Raw genomic sequence first — 26614 nt, forward strand, 5'->3', positions numbered from 1 at the left:
GTGAATGATATATACCTAGAGTGTGTGCATTTTGTTTGTTTGTTTTACTGGTCATTATATGTATAAAGAGTTTGTTTTAAGCAGGGAATTGGAAGGCCTGTATACGTGAAAAACAACGCAAGTGTGTTTTGTATATTATAAAAACGTCAGTATTCAGTTATTTCATTTTCTTACAGTTCCTAGATTAACATATTATTAAACATATTATCACTGCATTTTTTTTCCCCATGCTCCTGTGTTCACTGAAGTTTGGCCCCTGCTGGTTTTAAGCTTTGCGGGTGAGCAGAGATTAGGTTTTCTTGTTCTTTGTATGTTCAGTTTAAAAGCACCTTGGTGGTTCTTTCCCGTAATGCCCTCTCTAGGAAAAAAGATCTCTGGACATGATCAACTTTCAGAAAACCAGGCATCTTCCACTAGAACTGTTAATTGAGGGAAGAATAATATCTAAAATGCCAGTTTTATGAAAATACAAAATATGTTCCAAACTCCAGGCCAAAGCTGAGACTTGAGTAGTAACAATAAGATTCCTATTACTAAATGAAAAATACTAGTGATGAATTTCTGATTTATTCATATGATTCTGGGTGATACCAGAACTACCTTCCTCTGAATCTGACTTACATTTCCATATCTCTAAATTACTTTTTTTGGCATTACTCTTTATATTTTATGCTTCAGTTTTAGCTTGATCAATGTTAGGCCCAGCTTGTAGTTCAATACAAGCTAGAAAGAAAAGGAAAACTTACTTTCCTGCCCCGTGAGATGTTGTGAAGCTGAATGTGCTGCTTTTTTTCCCCCCTTCTGCCAACACCTGCAGTAGCAATGAGGCTGGTAAACAGATACTTGAGGCCAGACTTGCAGTAACCTAGAGCTGTGAGACTGAATCTTTCAAGAAAATCAAGGGGTTGATCTGTTGTGTTTTGGAAGAATTATTTGCCCTAGAATGTGACATTTCTCAGCAGGAAGAATATTTTAATTTTTCTCCTGTGCTTTGTATTTAGGTCTGTAGAAAACTATACACAAGTCAGCATTTTTTCATTCTTTAGTGGAGCAGATCAGATCAGTAGTAGTCTGTTTTATCCAGGTGTTGCTCATGATTTAGACTGAATAATGATTTGCACATACGCAAGACTTATTCAGTGCCACAGAACTTATCTAGAAGGCTAAGTTGATGTCTGTGAATAGTACAGAATAATTTAATGTAGCTGCCATTAATCAGTGCGTCAAAAGAAGCACATGTGCAAAATATTGCGCCATTCCCACCTGCATATGTTTTTCCCCTGAGCCTTATGTCTCTTCCGGTCAGTTCTCACAACTTCTAGTTTTCCGTTCAATTTTCAGTGCTTTATTTTAGCAGTATTTTTAGACAAAAGTCATAATCTTTAATCATCTCTGTTCCAGGTGACTTAAGTGTCTGTGTGTCTGTGTGTGTATATATATATATATATGCATTTATATTTTGGAAAATTATAATTTGAATATCTATGGGTTTGGGGAACTGCTTTTACTTTCCAAAAGATTGCCTGTTGACAGGGAGAGAGAAACTTAAAAGAAATTTTTTTGAAAATCAGTAAGTCATGGAAAATTGGAAATAGATTGAGTGCTCAGCTGCCTTGATTGTTAACTTTTGATAAGTTATGACAATTATTCTCTTTTTTGTTCATAAATTTTCATCCAAACAGTGAGTAGACTTTTGAGTAAGGGTTCTTTTCTTCATAAAGATGTATTTTCTGTCTTTTAAGCCTAAGTAAATATAAGTTGTGGTTTTAAAGTGTAGTTAATGCTGCTTTTCCCTTTTAATCTTGAAACTTTTGTACATGGGTTAAGCAACTTAGTTCTTTTAGGGAAGCTACATACTTGTTTATTTTGAGTTTTCTTTTCAAATACAACATTTTATTTCATTGCAATGATTTATCTTAAATCTACTTTGTAGAAGTGAAAGTGGAAGAGGGGTTTTTTGATTTTTAGTCTGTATACAGTCCATGCAAAAATACATAATCTTAAAAATAGCTTAAAAGATCAGCTGTGACAAAACCTGGAGTGTTTCTGCTAGTTCTGAATTACAAGCAGCTTTTGCACAGTAGCCTGCATGTGCAATGCATTTTTGTTGTCACTGTAAGAAGAAGTCATAACATAAGCTATGGGACTAGAGACAACAGTTGTACTCCAAAGGCTTATTTTGGGATATGTAAAAATTTCCATGTTTTGTCAGTTTATACTGTCTTGTCCATTGTATCCTTTTCCTTCATAAATGTAATGAATTCTTCGACTGTACATCTGAGTGCCTGTCTCTTAATGCAAAGACATGTATTTCTTTTCTTTTGCTTCTTGACTTAATATTTTTAGAATTTTGTACCATTTACATGGAGCTTTTGGGGAACTAAAAATAATGTACATGAGTTTTCTTTATCACAAAGCTGTTAATTTTAACTGGAATTTAAAATACCTAATAAATCCTTTTTCCCTCCCCCCCCCCATTTATGTGCAATAATTATGATCCTAGACAACTTCATCATCTCCAAATACCAGTCTCACTTCTGATGGCACCCCATCCCCAGCAGGAGGAATTAAGCGAAAAGCTGAAGATAGTGACAGTGAACCTGAGCCAGAGGATAATATCAGGTGAAGCCATTTTTTGTAGCACTTTGTTAGCAAATTGCTGAGATAGATGCAGTCTAATTAATGCCATTTAGCTTAGAGCAGCAGTGCCTTCAGATGCTTTTCTATGATCTTTTTATCCATCAGTAATTAATGTGGAGGGTTAGAATATTCAGTAAATTCCAGTGAGATGTGTAAGCTATAGCTGTTAAATCTAAGTGTCTAGATTAGTATGCGTGCAGGTTTACATCCTCCAAGCCACTGCTCCCTTTGAGACCAAGCACTAGATTGGCTAGACATTCACTGTTCAGTTTTGATTATGTGAGCTGAATGCGGCTGTTTTGCAGTTGAATTTTTAAGCTATTTAACCCATAAAATTCAGTTATGTTAGCGTGCACAGTGTTGCTTATCTTGACTATCGCAATCTTATTTCCTCAGTCTTTGATTTGTAACAGGCCTGGTTTTGGCTATGAGGAATTCTTCTTTAAGTTCCTTAGGACAGCTGTTCTGCAGATGATTAAGGGATAGGAATTTGGGAATTAATTGAATTGACTGTGAATTAACAGTGAGTGTGAGTTTACTTAAGGTTTTAATCAAGATATAAGGGTTAAGGCCTTAATTCTTTTTGTCTAATAACTTAAATTTCTGTCATGATAAATGCAACCGATAGGTTTTTGTTTTCTGTCAAGTGAAGGGACATAGACATGGAAAAAGAAAAAGGTTATTTATTGTGAAGGATTGATCACTAGTGTTCTGCAGTGTTGTCATGACATATTTGTTGTATCTACCCCATTATATCTTCTAGCAGTAAATATTCTAGTTGTCGTATTTATTTTTTCCTGTGCATGTAGAACCAAATGGAGTGTGGGGGGTGTTTTTTTGTTTTAATCCAACAGGCAGGAAATTTCTGTCTAAAATCGGGATAAGTTTTAATGTTGGTTACCATTTGAATTTTAGCTGAGACTCTAAAAGAAGCATTTAGCAGTTATAGCAACTAGTATGAGTGAGCCATGGTGATTTACAAGTTGCTGTAGTTTTGACACATTTGGTACTGTCAACCGAAAGGATATGCAACATTAATCATTTAAGCTCTTCTGTAGATCAGAATACTTGCTTGGATCTTTTTGTGAATGAAAAACACTTCTGTGCTTTTTGTTGTGTTGGGAAATGGTGAGCAAACTTATTTTCTAGGACTTTTTTTTTGAATGTTGTGTATCAAGCTATATTTGGATCAGAATGGAATTTAATTTAGAATAAACAGTAATCTGAAAATGATTCTTCCTAAATAAAAACAACTGCTTAAATGGGCTGGATTCAGAGTAGTTTTTTACCAAAATATATTTTGCATTTAGAATTCTTTAAAACTAGGACAAATACTTCTAGTAAGTGAGCAGATTGTTTATTGTTACCTTACGGCAAGGTTTTTGAATCTTATGGAAGCATCCAGCTGCCAGGGAGCTCCTAGAGTCAGATGCTCATAGACTGTAGAAGTTCTTGACACTGTCCTTCAAGGCTTCAGAGCAAGTAGCTCCCATCTTTGCTCACCTGGCTGTTTTGCTTAAACTCTGAAACCATTCCTGGGTTTTTCTACCTCCTGAATCATCTTTGAACTAGCTCAGGTCTAATACCTTTTTTAAAGAAGGGAAAATTGTTTTTGCAAAACCAAAAAGATTTCATGTTGTAAAAAAGCATAAACCAACCTCTGGTCTGTCTTAAAGGCTGCAGTCTATTTATTGCAGTATGAGACTGTCATGTATAAGAGTTAACCTCACAGATTAGTTGTGTTCTGATTCTCCAAATAATTTAGAAAGGTTGCATCCTTGCTGGAAAGGAACCTTGCATTATATTTCTTGTATGTGAGAATCTATGCCAAGATTTGAACATCTAGAATAAAACTATTTAAAAAATAAAAATATTATTAAAGGGTTATCTGATTTAACCACTTTCTAAATCAGATTTGTAATTTGCTTTGCTCTTTGTTCATCCAAATACCAGAATTCATGTAATCTTTGAGATATAAAAATACCTGCAGTGTGGCGAATAATAGATTTCAAAAACTTTTGTGAGGGAGGCCAGTTTTGAAGCATGACATCATGATTGAACCAAGCTCTAGGCAGAGCTTAATCTTTCTATTATTTAAAATAACTTTTTAGATAGCAGTTTGAGTTGAACTGGAATTCAGTTGGAATTCACAGAATTGCCAAGTATGGCTAACAATTTGAAGGTTTTTGTGCATATTAGTAGCTCCATGCTTGTGGCACACTTACTCTCTTAAAATTGACATGTCACCTATTGAATGATGAGGAATACAGGGGATGCAGGGAGCTGATAAAATGTGTAAGAAAGGAAAGCTTTGTAGCCTGTAAGAAGTGAATGCTGTTGCTGCCTGTGGCCAAGACAACTGTATTCCTCTTGCCTTTTCTCTTTTGGAGGAGCCTATGGTCAGTGTTTGTTTTACACCTTTATTAGCTGTTGCTTGGGGTTTTCAGCTAGAGTTTTTTGTCTTTAACTGTTTTCCAGACTTAAAGAATTGACCAAATTTTGTTAAGAAACTGAGCAATATGTTTTTCATGACAAGTATTTCATATATAAAAAATTTTCAGTCCAGACTGCTAAAATATATTTGCTGTTAATCTTCATAAAATATTTTTTCTTGAAATGTGGCATAAGATGGCGCATCCTCCACTTTCTTTTAACCATTATGTTGCATTAGAACTGAGGTTTTCAAATGCTTGTCTGCCGAAGGTGAGCAGGTAGTTGTTTTTCCTGTGCCCCATTTCTAGATAGACATTGGGGGAGCTGTGTGAAGTAAGGCATAAATGGTGCATAAGGTTGTTCTTTAGACTCCAGCCTTTCATGCCAGAGATGAATGTTAAAGATTCCTGTTTGAAAGGAGACTGCTCTAATGTGAATCAGCATGCACTGGATTCCTGATGTTTCAGATAATTCTGGTGGTAATCAAAGCATGCCTGAACAGCAATGGAGTATAGAAAACAAGGTTTTTTAAAATAATTATTTATTTGCTTACTTTTTGCTTTGGGTAGCACAGAAACTATCACTGTTCTGCTTGAGAAGGGTGTGAAGAATAGAGGGTAGAACTCGCTGTGAGAAGAGACTCCCATCAAATGAAGGCTTTGCCGAGGGTAGATTAAACGAAATTGGTCAGGCAAGAAGTGGAGAGTTTGTTTTTCTAATGGTTGGAAACATTAAAGAACAAAGTTAAAACATCAGTTTTGGTAGTAGATTTCCGATGAGAAGGATGAAATCATGGACTTAAGGACAGTACATTGTTTTGAAAAATCCTTGCACCAGCAGACACAGATTTGAAAATCTACCTTTTTTCCAGAAAGTATTTGGAAGATGTATTTGTCAGGATGGCAGCTTTGGAATTTCGTTTGGATTTTCTCTTATGCTGGCCATCAGGTTTTATTCTCTTGCTATTGAGTGTCAGCTTTCATGCTTTCATTTCAATCAGTAGAAAGTGATGTCAAAATGGGAATTTAAGTAGCAAGTGACTGATCTGTAGGAGCATGTTGTTTGTGCTGTTTCCATTGTGTCAGATAAACTTTTTCATTATATTTTAGTTAAAAAATGTAAATGTGCATGTAATTAAATGTATCATCTAATTGTATTTATTATGCAGGTTATGGGAAGCTGGTTGGAAACAACGCTATTATAAAAATAAATTTGATGTTGATGCATCTGATGAGAAATTCCGGCGTAAAGTTGTACAGTCCTATGTTGAAGGGCTTTGCTGGGTTCTCAGATACTATTATCAGGTACTTAAAAGTTCTCCTCTGAAACTTCAATTTTCTTTTGTCTGCTTCCTATCTCTTTTCTGTAAATAATCATATTTCATTACTCGTTTTTGAAAAGTGGTGGTTTTTTTGAGGATGTAAAGTACTATAAGTGGATGCCCATTCTATCTGACACTCAAGATTTGAATGCAGGTTTTATTGCTCACACACAGTAACAGTGCTTGTTAGTTTATTAAGAACCAGCACATATTTTTTCCTTTGCAATATATAGCCATGCAAGGGCTGGTGCAATTAATTGCAAATGGCTAAATGAGTGAACAAATGGCAAAGCCTGTGAAATGCTAGTAAGAATGTGAAAGGAACAGAATTGTCAGTCTCCTCCATAGATTATAATGATGTTCTATGAAGTACACTGTAATTTAAGTAATCTGTATCTGATTTAAGTCTTTTGATAATTGAGATGTCAGATTGGCAAGAGATTAGTTGGATATTGGGGTTTGTTGCAGTGATAGTTAATAACTATTTTTGTGCTCTGAGAACAAAGCAAGTTATATTTTGTGTGACCTAGGAGTAGAATCTACTTGAGCAGATGAAGTTTAACTGCCTCAGGAGGGCTTTGTAGCTTGAACACAGTGCCATATTGATAAACTGCACCCTTTCCAGGTCACAACGGGCGGCTCACATCTAACTTAGAGCACAGGCAGTGCAAATATGTCACGTGCCTGCAAAAACCTACAAAGTCTTAAGAGTTAGTGAGTTTATTTCAACTTTTACTCTTTTTTTTTTTTTTTTTTTTTTCTTTCCCTTGGACCAAAAAGGAGTGTATTCCCTTCCCTGCCACTGCATTAATTCAGCTGAGTTAGGGCTCTGACCTGCATATTATGGTGGATGAAAATGATAGAGCTTAAGGCTTGTACAAGTCTGCCATTGCAGGGGACAAGCTGTCCCAGCTGGCTGCTCTGAAGGAGAGCTGAGCTGAGCTCTGCACATCCTTGAGTAACACCTCTTGCAGAGGAAAAATGTCTCCTGGAGTTAAAATGCAGCCAGCAAACAGCCACCTTTACATGTGCAAATTCCTGTGACCTGCACCCATGTTAGGCCCACTGAAAGCAAACTGCTTGCCTGTTGATCACGGCAAGGAGTATTCTAGAACTATATGTACACCCGTATGTCTCTAAAGGATATAAGTGATACTCAGATTAGGTATATGTGTCTGCTTGCTGGAAAACAGTCAGTGCAGCCTTCAGTATTGCCAGTGGTGCAAAACCACTGCAAAAGGCAGTCTGGATTATAACAGAAACTAAAGGCCTTAAAGGAGGGAAGTATATGGCAAAACTGAGACTGGATGTTCTTGAGAGAATATTTAAGAGGTGACTGAATATACTTATTTGAAGACTGCAAAATTAAGATCATTTTCTTCAAGGAAGTCTGTGTGTTGGGGGGTGCATATTCATTGCTTTGTGATCAGTGTGCCATGATCTGGTGCAGATATCGTGGTGCTGTTTCATAACTGTTTAAACTCTTGTTTTGCATTTGCGTATGTACTGTTGTGAGACTTGTGCCTTTATATGTACAGGAGTGGGCAGAGCAGCCAATATCCAATTTTAAAACAGTATAGGCAAGTCCTTTTGCAATATTTGCTAATCTAGCTTGGTGTAAAACTGGTTTAGTTAGAGATGTATGTAGATGACTCCTTCTCCTATTGGGTTTGTAGACACTTCAGCTGAAGTGACCAGTGCATAGACAAGTGACAGATGATTACAGTTATAAAGAAAGTAAATCAGTGAGATTGAGAATAGCTTCAGACTTCAGGCAGCACCATAGTGCTCTCAAGAAAATTAAAACGCAGAAAGACGTTGAAAAGTGACTATGCAGAATGTGTTTCTGGTTTAGTAATGTTCCAAAAGAAAACTTTGTAAAAATACACAAACATTTAGGGTTGTGTTTTTGCTATTTCGGTTCTCATCCAGATGACTCCATAAGTCAAATATCTCTCTGGAGCTTATAAAGATTACAATGCAGACTTGAAACAGTACAAGTGATGAAAGTCTTGCATGTGCTGCTGTTGTCTGTAGTTGCATAACAGAACTATATGTGGGCAAGATACTGTAACCCGCTGTATGCGGGCAGTCTGTTGTGCCAGTATGGAGCAGCAGTCAGATCACTTTCTGCCTATATGAAAGTTAGATTAGGAAGCTGTTGGGCTAAAGGAAACTTCAAAATAAGGTGCTTTTTGTTTTGTAGTTTTTTTTCCTCTTTATCATAACAGGAATTGACTTCAGTAACTACTGTTCTTTGTCCATAGAACTTGTAAAAGAATTAGTTACATGCTTTTCTACTCATTTAAAAAGCTAATAATGTAGAACGTGTTCCACTAATGGGAACATCTGTGTGGTGGTTTGTTTTCTTTTTTTTCTTTAATCCACCCGGTCTCTAAAAAATGCTGAAACCATCTGAAGAATTGCATCTGATAATTATAGCCTCTATAGTTTTATACCAAAAATATCACTGGAGGGCCCTCATTGACCTTTACTTATTCAGAATTGGAAGTCAAAATAGTAGACTTCTGTTTTGAGTGGTGCTGCTAAGAAAAATAGCTGAGGAGAGGAAAACTTAACTTAGACCTTTTAGAGCCACGTTTCCTTTATAAAGTGCATTGTGTTCCAGTGTGTTTGAGTTGACTTTCATTTCTTCTTTTTGAGGATTATTTTGCCTCTTTCAAGTGAATGCACTTTATATTCCCCAATATTAAATGTAGAAGAATAAGAGGGAAAAATGAAAGGTTACTTGAAGTGCGTGTAGTGCTTTTTATTGAATAGAAAAATAACAATTTAAAAAGGAATACTTTTCAACCTGCAGAAAATACTGTTCACGTTTGTATACCTTGTGCAGTGTATCATTTGAGGTTCTCTGGTCCCTCAAATTCACAAGTTAGTACTGGGATTTGGATTTGCAAAACAAAAGTGCAGATTGTGTGCTGCCAGAAAAAGAGCTCCTCTGTTCTTGTTGAGACCTCTCTAGTGGCTTTCTGACTTGCACAATTCTGCTCCGTTCATACGATTATGGAGAACTTAGAAATTCCTCCTCTGTGTTGCCTGTGTGTATTTCCATGTTCTGAGATGTGCCAGCAGCTCTACAGAAACTGAAAATGTGTCCAGTTGCTATAAACTCCTCAACTTAGCCCCAGGGAGTGCTTAACCTTATGGACAGACTGTGATTTCCTGCTTCTCAGCAGGTGCGTGCGCATGTGTGCGTGTTTGTTCTTTTTTTTTTTTCCAAGGGGGAGGAAAAAAGCATGAGGTATATTATAGTGTCCTGAAGTTAAGGTTAAGATGCTGCTCTAAGGTCTTTTGTATTGTTATGGTGCTAGGTCCTGTCTCTTTGGCTGTCTCCCTTAGTGACTCAAACCTAGCACATAGCAAGAGTACTTTGGCATAGAAGTCTATCTGCTGTGTTGTGTGCTGCCGAGGAAATGCCCGAGGTCTCCATTCACTGTCCAGTGAACTCACTCGCTCTAATCTGGCTATGAAAAGTTAAGTCCCAACCTGAAGTCCAGAGTACCTTTAGAGGCAAGAGCTCTTTCTTTTCTAATCACGGGGACTTCTCATTCTCCTGGCTGGTGCTGGGCAAAGTTTTGTCTTTAGTTACTGGGCTACTTGGATTTTTTTTTTCCCCATTCTTCCAGTTTGTCTAATTTGTTTCTCTTGTTTTGCTATCCTAGGGCTGTGCATCCTGGAACTGGTATTACCCTTTTCACTATGCTCCATTTGCGTCTGACTTTGATGGCATTGCAGACATGCCCTCAGATTTTGAGAAGGGCTCAAAACCGGTAGGGTGCCTTTATTTATTTATTTATGTTTTAACAACTTATTAGACCTGTTCTACATCTGCTTGTTTACTTTCAACAGTTCAAGCCTCTTGAACAACTTATGGGAGTATTTCCAGCTGCAAGTGGAAATTTTCTGCCACCAACCTGGAGGAAGCTCATGACAGATCCAGTAAGAATCCCTGTTTTATTGCTCTCTGTAAAGTTTTGTTATCTTGCAATTGTGTGTGAACATGACTTGGTACTTCTTACTTTAGATGGAAAAATAATGGAGAAGGAGGAGGAAAATTTGAGTACATTGCAGAAATTCTTTAAAGATCCTTAAAACTGAATTTTTCACTTCAGATGTTTGGATGAGGAAAATTCTTTCCTGCCTTTTTTACATTTAGTAAAACCTTTTACTTTCTTCTAGAAGCCCTACAACGCTTACTCTGGGAGCAGAGACTCTAATCCAGTCATCCTGAATTCTTGTATCCCGCTTAATTCAGTGTTTTGGTACTCTGAGTAGTAAGAGTGCTCTAGCATGCTTCCTGTTTAAATGGTATTTAATGAATGATGATTTTATTAGTCAAACTTCTTTGCATCCTCATTAACAGAGAGAGAGTGCTTAAAAAAAAAAACCCTATGTACAGTACTGCGTAGCATTCTGAATCAATTTCAGAGTTGGCTTTAATGATTTTTATTTTCTCAAATACAGGAATCAAGCATAATCGACTTCTACCCTGAAGACTTTGCTATTGATTTAAATGGGAAGAAGTATGCTTGGCAAGGTGAAATTTCAACTTTCTTCTTTTGAATTATAGTATATGACCTTAGTCTTAAAGATCTATGTGAAAACGGAAAGAAAATGGAAAATGATCTTAGTGAGATAATGTCTAACAAGGTTTATGATTGCATTTGCTACCGTTACTTAGGTTAGAGGGAAAGTACTTTGCCACAGGTATATTTTTCAAAACAAATTTGTATGAAGAACAAATTATGATTCAGTAACTGACTTAGGATCAACAATGATTAGTAGTAATTTCAGCAGTCATTCTAGATTTGTTAATTTGTCCTGAACTAGATTAATCATTTTTCTATTTTTATCAGGCTTACTATGTAATTGTCTTTTGTCTCCTTTGCATTTAATTAATGTATCTTCTTCTGTTCTATCAGTGGCTCATTATTACTTTGTGAAAAATATTGTGGGGAATAGAGATATTTGGATGCATACAAAGAATAAAAAAGATAGAGTATTCAGTGCAGTCTCTTCTTAAGGGAATATTAATTTTAATCATAAGTCAAATTTTAAATCTGGTATTCAACCAGTAGAGAAGTGTAACATCTCCAATATATATATATATAACTAATTATTCCTCCCCCTCTTCTTAGCCTGTGTAACTGTTTACAATAGCTAGTTTGTTCTACCTTTATTATTGACTCTTAAAGCTGCTGGCAATGTTTTTCTGTAAGACATGGTATTTCCTAATAAAATTAGAGAAAACTTCTGTACTACTGCCAAAGAATGAGAAGAGAAAAATGGCAAAATGAAAATACTAGCCTCTAACCTACACATAAAGGGAGAGAGATATGGCCCCAAATCTGTGCCAGGAGCGCCATTCTTCATGCTTTCTCCGTACCTCAATCCAGGGATGAGGGGGCTCCTATGTAAGTTGAGAGAGCTGCATGTTTGAGTACCTGGACGTACAGACATAAAAACTGACTGTTTGTACAGAGAAGGACCGTTCTAGTGTGGAAGACTGAAGTACAGCTCCAAATGACCCATAATTAAGTAGTTAGCGTATATGCGTATATGCGGAAGAGTTCTTCAGTAGGAACTTGCGCTCAGTAAGGAAGTTTCCTACTGTAATAATTTCCTACTATGCAGTAGGAAACTACTGTCAGTTGTGTAATGATGGTTGTTAGGACTTATGATGGCACCGTGTGAGGGTAATAGTGTGGAAGACCCAGATAGGATGCTTAAGGACAAAAATATCAAAGTTCAACCTGACAGAAAAGTGAAAGTTTAAACAAGGGTCATCCAAAAAGAAGTGGACCCCTGGAAGAGGGGGAAGAAACGACATAGGATTTTTTCACATTGTCAGTGTAATAAATCTTGGGAGCAGGTGAATTGTTTGTTGCTACAAGAGAGAACAACAAGTTGTGGAGAGGGTTGCACTTAACACAGGTGAATATTGGAGATGTGCAGAGGCAAACACTAGAACAGAACAGTTGCCCCAAAAACACTGATTTCAGGAAGGCAGTAAATAGGTCAGGGTAGCTAATAGGTCAGAGAAGATGAAAAACAAACTCAGGTTATTAGCTGTGTTGCTAAAGCTGTTTTTAAGGAGTGGGACCTGACTGGAGAGGCTGCATAAAGGAAGTACTGACTGGTTTTAAAGCCACGGGAATATTGCCCATAAAGGGAAAAAGACTGCTACAGTCTGGGAAACGGGGAGTTGGAGGTGTGGATGTTCAGGTGGAAGAAAACAAGATGTGTGCGTTCTTGAGGGCATATTAATCTGATGAAAGTGAAAATCTGATGAGCAACTGCAAAAAAATAAAATAGCGATCAATTCTAAAACACAATACAAAAGTATGAAAATGTCTATTATTAGGAAATTCTTATGCTTAGTCATATTCTATTTATATAAATTCTAATTATTTTATGCTGTGGAGTTGTCAGAAATATTTGTAGATGGTTGCGTCTGATTATCCTGTGCATTGCGCACATTTATTTCCCCGCTGTAATTTTTTAGATCTGGTGCAGCACATTAACAGGTTAGGGACAATTGGCGAAATAGTATTTTATGCTACTGTAAAATGAAGGGTTTGTTATGGACTTTTGCCAGACACTTAGCACTCCTAAAGGCTACATATATCCTCTTTATTTAATATTGATTTTTATCTAAAGAATGTTTCAGAACTGCTGGCCAATTTACAATTTAGTGGGATGGGATGGGTAGCATTGCTGCAGTAGAAAGGTGTTTGGTTTGATTTGATTTAGGCTTGCAATTTTTAATGCTGTTCAGAAAATTATCTTTTAATGGTCAGTTTGCCTATGTTTTGAAAAAGCCACAGTTAAACATAATAATATCTTAATAGTGTTCCAAAAATCGAAGAGAATAGGTGTAAATATTATGAGATGTTGCATAACAGGTGTTCCTCTGTAACTTGAAGCCTTTTTTTTTAAAACCCTGTCTTACCCATCTGCTGTATTCTTCCTAGTCCTTTTGCCTGAATATCAAGTTTATAGTCTAAAGCAGTCATGTTTTAGGTGGCTTCCAAATGATTTCAGCATTCCGTAATTTTACTTTTGTAGTCTTTACTTTGCAATTTAGCATTAAATGAATCATTATAAACTACTTGTCCTGGATTAACAACTGGAATTCTCATGTTTAGAAGACAGTTGCAAGACAAGAAATATTTTTCAAGCTGGGAGTACTGTCTTCATTTAGAAGGATCTGATATACCTGTGCTTTTAAGGAAATGTTTGAAGATCTTCCTTTTAAAGATGCACTTATGTTTCTGAAAGCTCATTATTGATCCTCTTTGCACTCGCCTGGGTTACGAATGCTTTCCCAGATTTGTCACCATTCCAGCAGCATGTTGTGAAGGCGAACATAAATCGTTTGTCTTCCAGAGTAGGCTTGGCACTGCTCTCCTCACAAGTAGTTATGTTCTAGCTGAAATTTGAACATGACTGGAGTTTGGTGCTGTCTTTGATAAAGCAGGCGTCAGTCTGCCTGGTAATCACTTTCTCATACTTCATAAGCAAGAACAGTGCAGCTTTTCCCCCTTGGTATGCTTGGGAATAGCAGAAGCTCTGCTCCTGGTTATTTTACGTAGGCTCAGTGATATTCGATTCAGCTAAACTTCTGACATATTTAACACTTTTTGTGGTTTGTTCCTAACTGTCCTTGTCAGGAGAGACTGCAAGCTTCTGATCTAATTACAGTGAAAGATAAAGTTTTGGGTCATTCCCCTTGCCCTCCACCCCAGCTCCAAGACAATAGGGGTTTGTTTTAATAAAGCCAAGTAAAGCTTTAATTCAGGAAACAAAAGTATTTCACAAAGACCAAGTTGTAGGTAGGGAATATGTTTGTAGATGGTCAACGTTTCTGTTGAATGTTGTACCTTAAAATTTAATGACAGAAGTGTCTGAGATATGCCTGCTGATAAAACTGGTACAGACACAAATACACAACTCTGAATACCAGTTAGTAGAAAGCCTTTATAGTTATCTTGGTCAGGAAATGCTCCATTGTTCATGGCAAGGGAAATCAAATAAAACTAAAATAGTAACTCCAGATTTTAACATATAATAGACATATTTTATCTTATGAAAATTTTCATAGTAAATTTCTTGGTGCTTTTGAAGAGTTGGTAATAAAAGGAAACAAATACTAGAGCACACCAGGGAAGGTCTTATTTTTCATTTTTATCCAATACGATGAGGAGTGAGCACACACAAACGCCATTGCTTAGCAAGGAATTTTGATACTAAGAGGAGCTTCCATGTTGGAGTAAAATTAATAGCTAATATGAATAGTCCCTAATGGATAATGTCCATATCATCTTGTCACTGAACCTAGGCAGAGTGGTTTCTTCCATTGTTGTCTTTTAATAAATAAATTTGAATGAAATGGAATTGAGTTCTATCAAGATAGTATCTTTAGCAAATGAGACAAATAATGAGTATCTTACTGAGCTCACCTTGTTCCTAAAAGCAGCTATGGGTAGCAGTTACTGTTTCTGAGTGTCTATCCAGAGTTGTGGAGAGGGAGGAAGTAGGTGAGGGAGAAAGAGGGAGGGGAGCTCCAAGATAAACCTTCCCTGTTCAACCTGCACTGCTGTGGACCTGACCCCCTGGTCTGCAAGCTGACAGCCTTTGAAAACATCATCTTTTTCTGTGGCTGGTTCAAAGGTTGTTTCTTGGGTAAAAGAATTTATTGGAGCTTTTCATGCTGGTATCTTTTCAGGGCTGCCCCATCATGAGCTTAGGACTAGGTCACTGCCATGTGCAGTGACTATTGCTGGTTTAAACCATCCAGAAAACAGTCTTTATTTTCCCAGACCTTCACGCTGTTCTTCCTTTCCCATTCTCTCTCCTTCCAAACAGAGCAAGAATACTCTAACTCATCCCCTGCCACCCCCACCCCCCACCCCCGCAACCCACAAAAAAAGGCTTTAATTGTTTTGGAGGACCACATTCAGGGTTTGGCTTTGAATTGTGTGTGTGTGTGTGTAGCAAAGATTACTTGTGTGTAGCAAAGATTACTTGTGTGTAGCAAAGATTACTTGTGTGTAGCAAAGATTACTTGTGATAGGATAATTCTGAGAGTTAAGTGATTTCTGTGACCTTTTGAATTTTTTCACTAGGAGAAGAGGAGTTTAAGGGAATGCTTTTCTTGTTTGGGGTGTGGAAGGGGTGTTATTGCTGGGTGTTCTGGCTTCGGGATGTTTTCTTGGTTTTGGGTGTTTTGTTTTGGTGGGTGTTTTTGTGCTTTGAGTTGGTTACCTCTCAGACAGTCTATAATGACAAGTGTGAAAAGTAATGGTTTGTTCTTGCTAGGTGTTGCCTTGTTGCCATTTGTGGATGAGCGACGTCTTAGAGCTGCCCTGGAAGAAGTGTATCCTGACCTTACTCCTGAAGAAAGTAAGAATTGTGATATGCCATAGTGATTGTATATTCACTGAGACTTGTTATTACTGCTATGTTTCATGTATCATTAAACCCTAGATGAACAAAGTACAATAGATGTTTTGCTTGATTTGATTACGCTAAGTTGCATCCTCTTCTTGATGGATGGTGCTGGTAATTGGAATGGGTTTGTTTTTGTAACTTTAACTTACATTTATTTGAATGAAGTAGGCCTGCATAGGAGTTAACCTGAAAAGTAGATTGTGGCTTAGTTATATGAAATGCTTCCACCAGTATATGCTGCCAAAGTAATTTTTAGATGCATGTGTTGCAATCAGAAGAATAAACTCAATTTCGGAGGTAGAAGTTGATGGCAAAACTTGATAGGCATATAGCCTATTCTCTGACCAGCAGGCAGAGAATACCAGGTTATGGTACAGGAAGTTTTCTGTTAAGTTTGTGTAGGCAAATTTACATGTTACTTTCTACTTTGTACTGAAGTGATGGGTTGGCTCTTGTAGGTGAAGCTATCCTGGGAGATTTTTTCAACCTGACTGAGTCTTCAGCATGTAAAAGGGTTTGAGGAGGAAAAGAGGAGGCAGTCAAAAACTGAAGCTACTGGTCTGGCTTTGATGCAACTTGAGTTTCCATCTGGGACCATCTACTTGAACAGAACACAGTGGGATGTAGGCCCAAGGGGAGGAGGAGGAGTGAGGTGAAAGCAGGTACAATGCCACAAGACAGGAGTAAATGTAGAATAACTTTGAGAAGTTGTCAGGATGGGAATGAGGAATTACTTTCTGGTATCCTTTCTCTTCTCAAATCTTTTTTTTGCTTGGTCTTGCCAAGATCTTAAACGTAGGGATTTTATCTTGACTTGGCCAAGTTTTAAGCAATTTTTCCTAAGGAAGAATAGGCTTTATCTCTCATCTGAAAGTTATCCTTGTGTGAGCCCTTGTTTATCTTCTTGGCCTGTCTTCACATCTTATGTACCCTGTCTGCCACCATAGCACTCGAATGCATCTGGAATCTCTCTTCCTTGGAAGGGGAGCGGAGAATCAGGAAAAAATTGCAGGGAAGGTATCTGGTTTCTGCTTTATAACAAGTTAGCTATGTTTTCACTACCAGTTCTGACTTGCACAGAAGACCAAAGATGATTGTTTGGGATTTGTCAGGTTTGGTTCTCTGCAATTCCTGAACTAGATACTTCGAATTGAATCTTTTAGGTAAATTTCGAGGAAAAATACCTGTCTACCCATGTATTCTGCAATTCTGAGCAGGTGAAATGAAGAAACACAATCCCATCATTATACTTAGAATTGTAGAATGAAAGATGATGCTGCTCCTGGGGGAAAAAAATCCTGAAGTTAATCGGCCACCAAAGCTGGCAGCTTCCAAACATTCACTTGGCTTATGTGGATGTGCCTCCATTTTTTTTGATCTCCTAGATATAAGGAGGAGAATCTGGACCTACATTCCAGATCCTAGTGGCTTGTGAAAAAGTACCCCTAGAAGCTGGTTTGGGGAAACTGGTTTGCTGTTTCCCTCCAAATCTCTCCTATTTCACACTCAGTGCATCCTGACTGCTAGGTAGATAGGCTAATCTTATTTTGCAGCTTTACAAAACCTCTTCTGTAAGCATACAGAACAGATTGAAGAAAATGAAGAAAAGAGATCTTCATGTTCATGTTGTACAAAAAAAAAATTCATTTGAATAAACAATGGTAATATCTCCCCAAAGAGACTTTTTTTCCTCCAGAAAACACACTGCTTCATAGCAAGAGCAAGTCAACCCCCAAGAGTTGTACACACTGTAGTTTCTCTTAAATCAACCCAAAACTTTCCTCTGGAGTGGAACTGGTGGAGTACTCAACAGAACAGTGCCGATCTGCTGTATTCCTTTGTTCTTCTTTGTTCTGAACTCTTATCCCACTCTTTTCATCTTTTCTAGATAGAAGAAATAGCCTTGGTGGTGATGTTATCTTTGTTGGGAAGCATCATCCACTTTGTGATTTTATTGTGGAGCTGTACAAGTCCAAAAATGAAGAGGTAGGCTATATTTTTTCTTAAGGGATTGTGTAGCTGAGGAAGGTGGTGGTCTGGTAATGCACTTAAGCTGAAAAATTATTTTTTCCATAGCCAGTGGATATGCCACCAGAACTGTGCCATGGAATCCAGGGAAAACTTACACTGAATGAAAATGCAGTTCTTCCAGATCAGTGAGTATGGCTTTCAGTTCTTTGGGTTCTTTGGTGCTAAAGGATGCTTCCTTCAGTTATGTCCACATCTGAACAAAGATCTCTCTGTGCCCACCATGAAGAACCTAAAACTCCTGACAAGGCAGTGCATTTAGTTCTGAGGCTAAGCATGTTTTCCGCTAGGATTCAAAGTAGGTGATGTCCACTGTTGTCAGTATAAGTTTAGAGAGAGGAGTTTTAAGGGGAAGGAAAAAAAAAAGACTTCAGTCCTATTGTCTTACTGTTTCAGAACTAGGCTTTTAAAATAGCATCAGAAATTTTTATAGTGCTAATAAGTGCGTTTAATTGCTGACGAATCAGTTTCTTGGAATTTATCATTTTTGTCCATGAAAGACTGTTTATGTATTTGGTAACGTCTGATAAACTTCAATAGGTAAATGGGGACTGTATACAAAAAGTAGTAGTAATCAGTGGCCTTTTTTAGTAGTATCTTGTTGTTTTGATCTCTGCTTTTGTATGAATGTTAATTTAATCCGGTCTGATATGACTTCCAATAGTGCATGCTGTTAAAATTTAGTATCTGCTTTATATAAGCTAATCTTAGTTGCATTAAAGAAAAGTGCAGATTAGAGGTATACTTTGCTGTTTTCAGTTTAGGCTATAACACTAAATTCAGGAATATACCTTTCCAGATACATGTACAAAAAATGTTAATGTTTTCTGCTTTCTGGAGAAATTCAGTGTCACCTTCACATTTTTGGTTATGCATTTATTTATTTCTCTTTGCTTAGAGGCATAAGCAGGTGTTCAGTAACTCATTTACATTAGACACACAAACACTCTGATTTTGTTGGACAGAAAATGTATCCTGAGTCACACTTACTAATATACATTCCTCTAGTCTTGTCATGGCTTGTGAAGAGTATGAGCAAGTCAGAGCCGTTCTTGGAGGGAATAGTAATGCAGGAAAAAGAAGGCTCTGAAAGTTTGAACAGAAAGCTTTGGGGACTTAGAGCATAGACAAGCCTCTTACTTGTTGAATTTTTGTTTATCCTTGTGCTTCTATGAGCGAGTCTGTTGCTGTAGCTATGAGCTGTTGGCAAATCAACTGTGTTACCTATCCTAGAGGGGGCCTGAGAAATGGGATATATTTTTACCTAGAGAAGAATCTCTTGCTAGGAATTCTCTGAAGATGAACAAGCATTTATGTTGCCACTTCAAAGTATGTCTTGCTTTGCCAGAATGATTTGGATTGAATTCAGCCAGCAAGTGTACAGTTAATGATCTCTGTGCATGGGTACATGCCAGCTGTGTGCAGCAGCATGAACCAAGGAATGTCATTTCTGATTGATATGGGTAACCTTCTCTAGCATGTTGTTGGTCTGCTTGAACTGACGGGGTATAGTTTCTTGGAGAAGAGAGGGATAAACAGCTGCACATCAGCCTGTTAAGCCTCATTCAGAAAGGAAGCTCTTAAGCACCATATAAACTCCTCTGCTAAAAATGTTTTTTCTTTAAAGCCTTCCTCCCCCACCTTCCCCTAAGGAAGCAGGTTTGTATGTCTCCATGCTGTCTGTGTGTCTGTCTCTGGTCGTCTTCTGCCCTCTTTGAACCTGCTTACTTGTTTTAGTCACATCTTAGCAATACAGAGAGGTTTCTGAGATAGAAAATAGTTACATGTTTTGTAAACAGGTAGCTGGATAATGGGAAGTGTGTGAACTCCTCTGTTAGATACTGCAGAATCCTCATGGAAGACCATATGCAAGAGTAAAATCAGTAAGGAATAAGGATTCAGTAATTCCACTGCTTATAGAACTATTTCATTTGAGGAAAAGACAAGTTAGTTTTTAAACTCCTTTAATTTATCTTTGTCATAGGCTTAGCTGACAGAGAAACATGAGTGTTAGTAACAGAGAAAGTGGATCCAGTGATGAGCAATACATTACATTTTAACCGTTTTTGCCCTTTACTAGGACAGTGGAGTCTCCTGTTCCAATGTTACGTGATCTTACACAAAATTCTGCAGTCAGGTAAGCAAACTCTGGGTTTGGAATGCAATGACAAAATATACCATTCAAAATCCCATTTAATCTGGTGTTTTGGGGTACTGAATTTGCTGCAGAATCCAGCTGTTATTAAAATTCAAGCTTTTGTTTATATGTTTCTGTTTCTCTGTGAAAATTAAAGCCAAATATTGTGTTGTAATACAACTGGCTTGGGTTTAGGTGGTTAAGCGAAGTATGTAGTTGTGTCCTATAGGAGGGATGTCTGAAACAGTTATTTCTCAGTGCATTAAACTCAGTATGTTTTGTACCTTCAGGAAAAATGCATCTTTCCTGCTCTTTCTTTCCCACTTATTTCCTGTTGTTACCCCTGGGCCTTTGGCAAGCAAAGAACAGTACCTATGGAATTTGGTATTCTGCATCAGGCCCTTCAAAAATAAAACTCAACTTCTGAGACCAATCCTCTGAGATAGAACTGGCTATTGATTGAAAGCCCTCTGGCCCTTAATTTTTACTCCTTGGATCTTTACCCATCCCCTCAGAGGATATTTGAGAACATAAGCTTCATGTCTTTAACAAGACGCAGTGATGAAGGGGATTAATCTCCCTGATTGGGCAGATTCCCTGCCCTGTGAGTGTTATCTGGCAAAGATGCTGCAACCAAAGAGCTTCCTCACAAGCCTTAAAAGACCTTTCATATTAGAGGACAAGACATCTTATGGATACACTTCTCTGCATTCTGCAAGTCTCTCGCTCTGTAGGTTTGGTAATAAAAGGAGATCCCTCCTTAGCCATTACTCTTTTTTACTTTAATCATTGCTCTGTTCCCTGTCTTATAACTGTTGTTTAATAGAGGATTTCTCCTAATCAAGTGAGATTATTTTCCATCTGCACATTGGTCTCCTCATGATGAATCTGCCTACTAAACTATTTCAGCCCTTTGAGCGTTAGATCCTTGTTTTGGCACAAGGGACTGGTGTGAGGCTGGTGGTCTCTTTAAGAATCTGGTCTAATCCATTAGGCTGTGTAACTTTTATGTGAGAAGGTGACTTTAAAGAGAAAGAAGTACCTAGTCAAAGCTTCAGCACTAGCAATGACATTTCTTTTTCTCTTGTCCTCCTTTTTATTGCAGCATATGTAGGAGTAATATTGACTTAGCCTAAATGTGATATTTGGGAGAGTAATAGGAAACTTCATAATTAATGAAGAACAATGAAGAGTTTCCAAGGATAAATCTTAGGGTCACCAAAGAATTGAATTAGTCATGCACTTGACAGCAAATTTCCGTAGATCTTGTATGTTGTGTGTCATTCTCACTTAATTTGGCACAGTGCAATGGACATCTAACACTTGTCCCTATAACCTTTCATTTCTTGAGCCGTGTAAGATACTTGAGACACTGAATATCGCTTGTGATCTGTCTGCATACATTTTTTTCTCCAAGGAAGCATAACTTGATTCAACTAGTACAACTGTTTATAGACAGTAAAAAATGCCAAGTTGTGGCTTGTCAGGATATTGTTGAAAGGGTGTTCTGAAATGGGGACTTAGTTACTTTGATTGACAAATTAAAGGTAGCTTTGTTTTTCCTTCCGCTACTGTCAGGAGGTTTGAATTGTTTTCGCCCATTTCTCTAATGCAAAGACTTTTCTTCCTGTCTCTTGAGATAGTAAGAGCAATCATGATTCTGCTCTTCAGTTCTTGATTTCTTGGAAAATTTAGCCAAAATCACATTATTCTCTTCCTTCCAGTCTAATTCATTTTCTGTGCTGAAAAACAGGTGTATTTCATCTAGAAGAGTATTCTGATGAGTTGTTTGCTTTTATCTATCTTGGCATCGCAAGTATTCTTCTATATCAAATGGTAGATAGTGAGAGAACAGAAGAAGGTTGGTGCTGGTACTTCAGAGATATCCAAGGTGGAACCTATCTGAGACATGGATACTTGCACCAGGAGGTTGGAATTGCTAGGTGTATGGATGAATTTGCCTAAAGCAAAACCAAACTGTTGTATAATGAGCTGTACCAGCAAAAATGAAGCTTTCAGCCGCTTTTTGCTATAATACTTGTTCTGGTGACTGGTGTACTGGGCTAGGATTGCCAAAACAGGGTGTTCAGTCCCTTTAGACAGTTCAGAATGCAGAGTCTGTGCAATGTCACTGAAAATAGGTGTACGTCCCTCCACTGGAACCACATGCAGCTGCAAAGCCTCCTTTCAGCTAATGGCTTACTCTCCTTAACCCTTTTATTCCTCCCTCAAGAAAGTTTAGCTTTTCTTGGCTCTTCTTTATCCAGAGGGGAAAATATGAAGGCATAAAAATAAATAATGGTCTTTACGGAGGTTTTCCCTTTGTTTCGTGAGCAGAGTCAAAGGAAGAGTGTGCCACCTTTTCCTTCTGCTTTTTCTTTTTTTTTCCTGGTGTTTTTTTTTAATATATAAATTATAAGAATATAACTTTGTGTTTAACCTTGTCCCGGGAAATTTCCACTTTTAAGTTTTGTATGCTTTTGTCTAGACTGCATAGCAAACTAATATCCTTCCTGTCTGTGCTGTAGCATCCTTTGAACTTAATTTGAACATCAAGTCAATTAGTGCTTTGACTTGGGGAGATTTGTCACCACACAAAGGAGATGTTTTCTAGACAGTAAACTTGTTTTTGGACTGACTCTTGATACAGGGGAAAAAGGTCACCCTGTGGAAAATAATGGAGCCCATACAAGTGTGTCTAGCCAATATATCCATGTGTAAGAAAAGCACTTTGCAGTTTAAGTCGTGGATTCTTGTCTTACATTTTCTGTTGTGTATGTCACTCTCTTAATAGAGCAGCCATTACTTATTTGTTGTGCTCATCTTAATTATCAAGTAAACCTAATCCTCAGATATTTTCTTCTAGTATTTCTTTCAAAGATCCACAATTTGATGAAGACTTTGTTTTCAAGGCTATAGTGTTACCTGGTGCAAAGTGAGTATCAGCTGTCAGTTTTCAGATAATTCATTTGTCTTTTATTAGGCTGGTTATTTTCTCAGGTATTTATGGAGCTTCTTTTCATATTCAGGAAACCTCCTCCAGTCCTTAAGCCAGGAGACTGGGAAAAAAACAGCAGTGATGGTAGGCCTTGGAGACCACAGCTTGGTTTTAATCGAGACAGAAAGCCAGTCCATTTGGATCAGTCAGCATTTAGAACTTTAGGGTGAGTAAAACTGACAGCAGTACTATTGATTGCCTGCTGAGATGTCTGTACATCACTTTATTACTTAAGAAACAGGGGAGGCGGGGGGAAAATTGCTACCAGAGCTTAGATGCTGGTGTCACATGTTGGAAACTTTGGCATATAATATTTAAATTCACTATTGATGGAAAATTATGTATGATAGTATCCTTGAATAAGTGAATTTTATAGCGATGCCTTGCTTTATCTTTTCTTCTGAATATTTCCAATTGGTTTTCCTGTTTTTTTTTTTTTTTTCAACTTGTCTGGCAGGTACTTGCTTGAAGTACAGATGATAGAATGAGGATATTACACACAAGTGATACTTAAGACAGTTAGGAAAGCAGGAAAGTCTTCCATGCTTTTAAAAAGGCTATATCTTACTACCTTTGTTCAAAGCTCATGTGCTGCACCATAATAATCCATTTGATTGTCTTTGTTCAAGGCATTGTTGAAGTCTGTTTCTTACTAGTTCTCCAAATACAAATCCAAATAATTTTCTCAAGTGCTCTAGTGCAGTACAAGAATGCTTCAGAGTACAAGATTAGAGAATGAGCTTGGGGTATGTATTAGGAAAATTATGGATATGGAATTTTTTTTTCTTACTGGCAATGGCAGGGAGCCATGTGTCTATCAGTGCCAAACTAGAGGCTGTTTCAAAGGAAATTGTAATACTATTGAATAAAAGCAAACTGTATAAGCAACCGAACGTGATTCTCTTTAGGAAGAGAAAATAGTTTCTTCTTCATCCTATGGCTGTACAGGAGCTGGAAAAAGAGAAAGCCACACCATTCCTTCCATTCATGTGTTAGAAAGCATCATTATTCCACTGCTACACTTGTGAACCACCTTCTGTTCTTCCATCTCATAATCGCAAAGAAGTGTAGCTGTGTTGTTGATTACATGGTGTCTTACTAAATTATTATTTCAGAATAAGAAAGTCTGGAGTGGCAGACACTGTGAGCATTGGAGTCTTAATGTGAATATAATTCTGTGCAGGAAAAGCAACGAAGGCTTGGCAAACATTAAGGCACAAATATCATAAAATTAAGGCACAAATTCACCTTCTCAGGAAATGTGACAGCAATTCAGTTTTCCTGAATTCTTACACTGTTCACAGGAAATACGTGTTTTTCTAATTACTCTGGCTCACTATAGAAATTTCAGAATTTTCCCTGGAACCAGCTTAAAAAGCATATGCTTTCTTCGTGATGTGCCTAGGACCCTCATCTGTAAATGAGTCACTGCATTGTGTTTGTGCACGTCTCCACTGATGCACTGGAGAGAGCTGTGATATTTGATGGACTGGGTAGCAGCTGTTCTATAAGATGGCATTTATAAAAAATCCTATTCTTTCTTCTTTCCATTTCTTACACATAATAGCCATTCAATACCAAGGGAAAGAGGGATGCCAGGAATGTATGCCAATGCAGTACCACTTGGAGCTTATGGGAACCCGTACAGCAGGCCGCTTCTAAGTGGGCAGCAGCAGATTCCTAAATTGTTGTCAAGTAAGTGGGTTCTGCTTTCTACATTTCCATGTTGAAAAGTTTTACAATTTGATTTTAATCTGTTGCATTATACCTGGGTGAATATACTAAAAAGTTAAAGAATTTCGTGGTGTAAATATATCCTTTGCACTATTGGTCTAGCAGTGGGATTTCAATTGCTTTTCTGGCAGAGGTTAACATTTATGAGACTTGTGTTGGAGTAATGCTGCATCTGCCTTCCCTAAGTTCTGGCCCAAATCCTGCTGCTGCAGGAATGCAGTGTGGATTTTAAAAAGGGTAGTGACTGTTGTTTAAAAATGTGAAGCTCATGTATGTGTGCTGTGGCACAGCCTTGATAGGAGCGCTTAGCTAGTGAAGACTGGTGGAAACCGTTTCCAGTTTACTGTCCTCACTCCTCTCTGTCTTGACTCCCAAAATCACAGATGTTATTTTAGGTATTGGTTTTGTAGTGCTCTTGCGTTTTAGAGTTTACTCTATTCCATGGAAATGGACACCATTTTTTAAATCTCATAGATGTATTTTCCATTCATATTGAAAAAACTCAAATAGGTAGCTTGTTTTCCAACTGGTGTGAGAGTTGAAGGGAGGGAGAAAGAAGAAAATCTATTTTTTATGTTGAATGCCAACTACTCCTGTTTCGAGGGAGATTTAATGTGCCATGGGACAGAGGACACCGTGCTGTCCCTGCTGAGGCATTTGCCTTTAGGAAAAGGGGGTGGGCAGACAGGCATCTATGAGTTCCATGCTGTACGGTAGTGTCTAGTAGCTGTATTTAAGCATGCCAAATACCATGAGCCCAGGGATTTTCAATGTGCAGATCTATCTGCCAAGGTCTTGCAAAAAATAGAGAGAAGCCAGCCTGGTATTATTACAAATTCAGCATATGATAGACTGCCCATCCCCTGGAAAAATCTGAAAAATTAAAGTTGACAGCTACTGTTCCGGTCCCTAACAATTTTAAAGCTTGTTTGTTTCCTGTTGTGATGTTTCTTTGCCAATAACAAGTGGATTCACACAGTCCGTCGTCCTGCAGGACACGCGTTTTGACTGATTGAATGTTCTTTCTGTCAATGTTGGAAGTTCAGGCAGTACACTTTTTGTACACTTTTTACATTTCAGATGACTGTATTCAGATACCTTAAGTCATCTGGAACCCTCATGCCTTGAGGTCTTGAATTTTAAACTCGCTTTTCATTTTTCGTATGTGAGAAGAGTGGCTTGTGTTACTTTGCTTAATGTTTGTCACTGAGATTGATCCTGTCAAAAAGTAATCTCCATCTCGTACCTTCACTCTGACCATGTATGCACAAACCTGATTCTTTTTGAAGAGGAAAAACTTTTTTTTCTTCCTATAAGAAGACAATGCTCTAGCACCAGTATGAACACTGACTTTTTTTAGAAGGATTGCTGGAATGAAACAGCAAAGTACGTACATGCTGTTCACTTGAGAGCTCTAATGACCAACCTCTCTTTTAAAGGCATTAATGCCAATTTGACTTTGTTATTTAGATGCTTGACTGGCCATGCTGTTCAGACCCCAACCGGTTAATGTTCTGACAAAGGAAAAATTAACACAATCCTAGAAAATAATGAAAATACTCCAGAAAAACCATCCTTGAAAACTTCCCCCCCCCCCCCTTCAGGCATTGGTTAATTGTCATAAATTGAGGTAAAAGGTGTTACTTGAGTTAATTCACAGAATTATTTTGCTTAGATGAAATTAAATATCAAGTCACAATTTGAAATCAATGTGATGGTCTTCACCAAATGCCTCACTTACATGAGTTGCTCTGATGTTCAAAGAGTAGAGAACTGCTTACAAACTTTAGAGCTCTTCCATCTGTTTGGAAGCTTGGAAGCAAAGTGATTTTTTTTTTTATGTTGCTTT

General features: G+C 37.6%; 1 protein-coding gene across 2 annotated transcripts in view; it reads left to right on the forward strand.

Moving 5' to 3' along the window:
• XRN2 (5'-3' exoribonuclease 2) overlaps nt 1-26614 on the forward strand; it is a 62153-nt gene that overhangs the window by 17040 nt on the left and 18499 nt on the right. For both annotated transcript variants that reach the window (XM_026106038.2, XM_064509893.1), the window contains exons 16-27: nt 2504-2622; nt 6242-6377; nt 10078-10185; nt 10265-10354; nt 10880-10952; nt 15737-15820; nt 17757-17854; nt 17945-18024; nt 19977-20033; nt 22900-22968; nt 23063-23197; nt 24599-24726. In XM_026106038.2, the coding sequence (XP_025961823.1) occupies nt 2504-2622; nt 6242-6377; nt 10078-10185; nt 10265-10354; nt 10880-10952; nt 15737-15820; nt 17757-17854; nt 17945-18024; nt 19977-20033; nt 22900-22968; nt 23063-23197; nt 24599-24726 (1177 nt within the window). The remainder of the gene's footprint in view (nt 1-2503; nt 2623-6241; nt 6378-10077; nt 10186-10264; nt 10355-10879; nt 10953-15736; nt 15821-17756; nt 17855-17944; nt 18025-19976; nt 20034-22899; nt 22969-23062; nt 23198-24598; nt 24727-26614) is intronic.

The sequence above is a fragment of the Dromaius novaehollandiae genome, chromosome 3 (assembly GCF_036370855.1).
Source record: "Dromaius novaehollandiae isolate bDroNov1 chromosome 3, bDroNov1.hap1, whole genome shotgun sequence".
NCBI lineage: Eukaryota > Metazoa > Chordata > Aves > Casuariiformes > Dromaiidae > Dromaius > Dromaius novaehollandiae.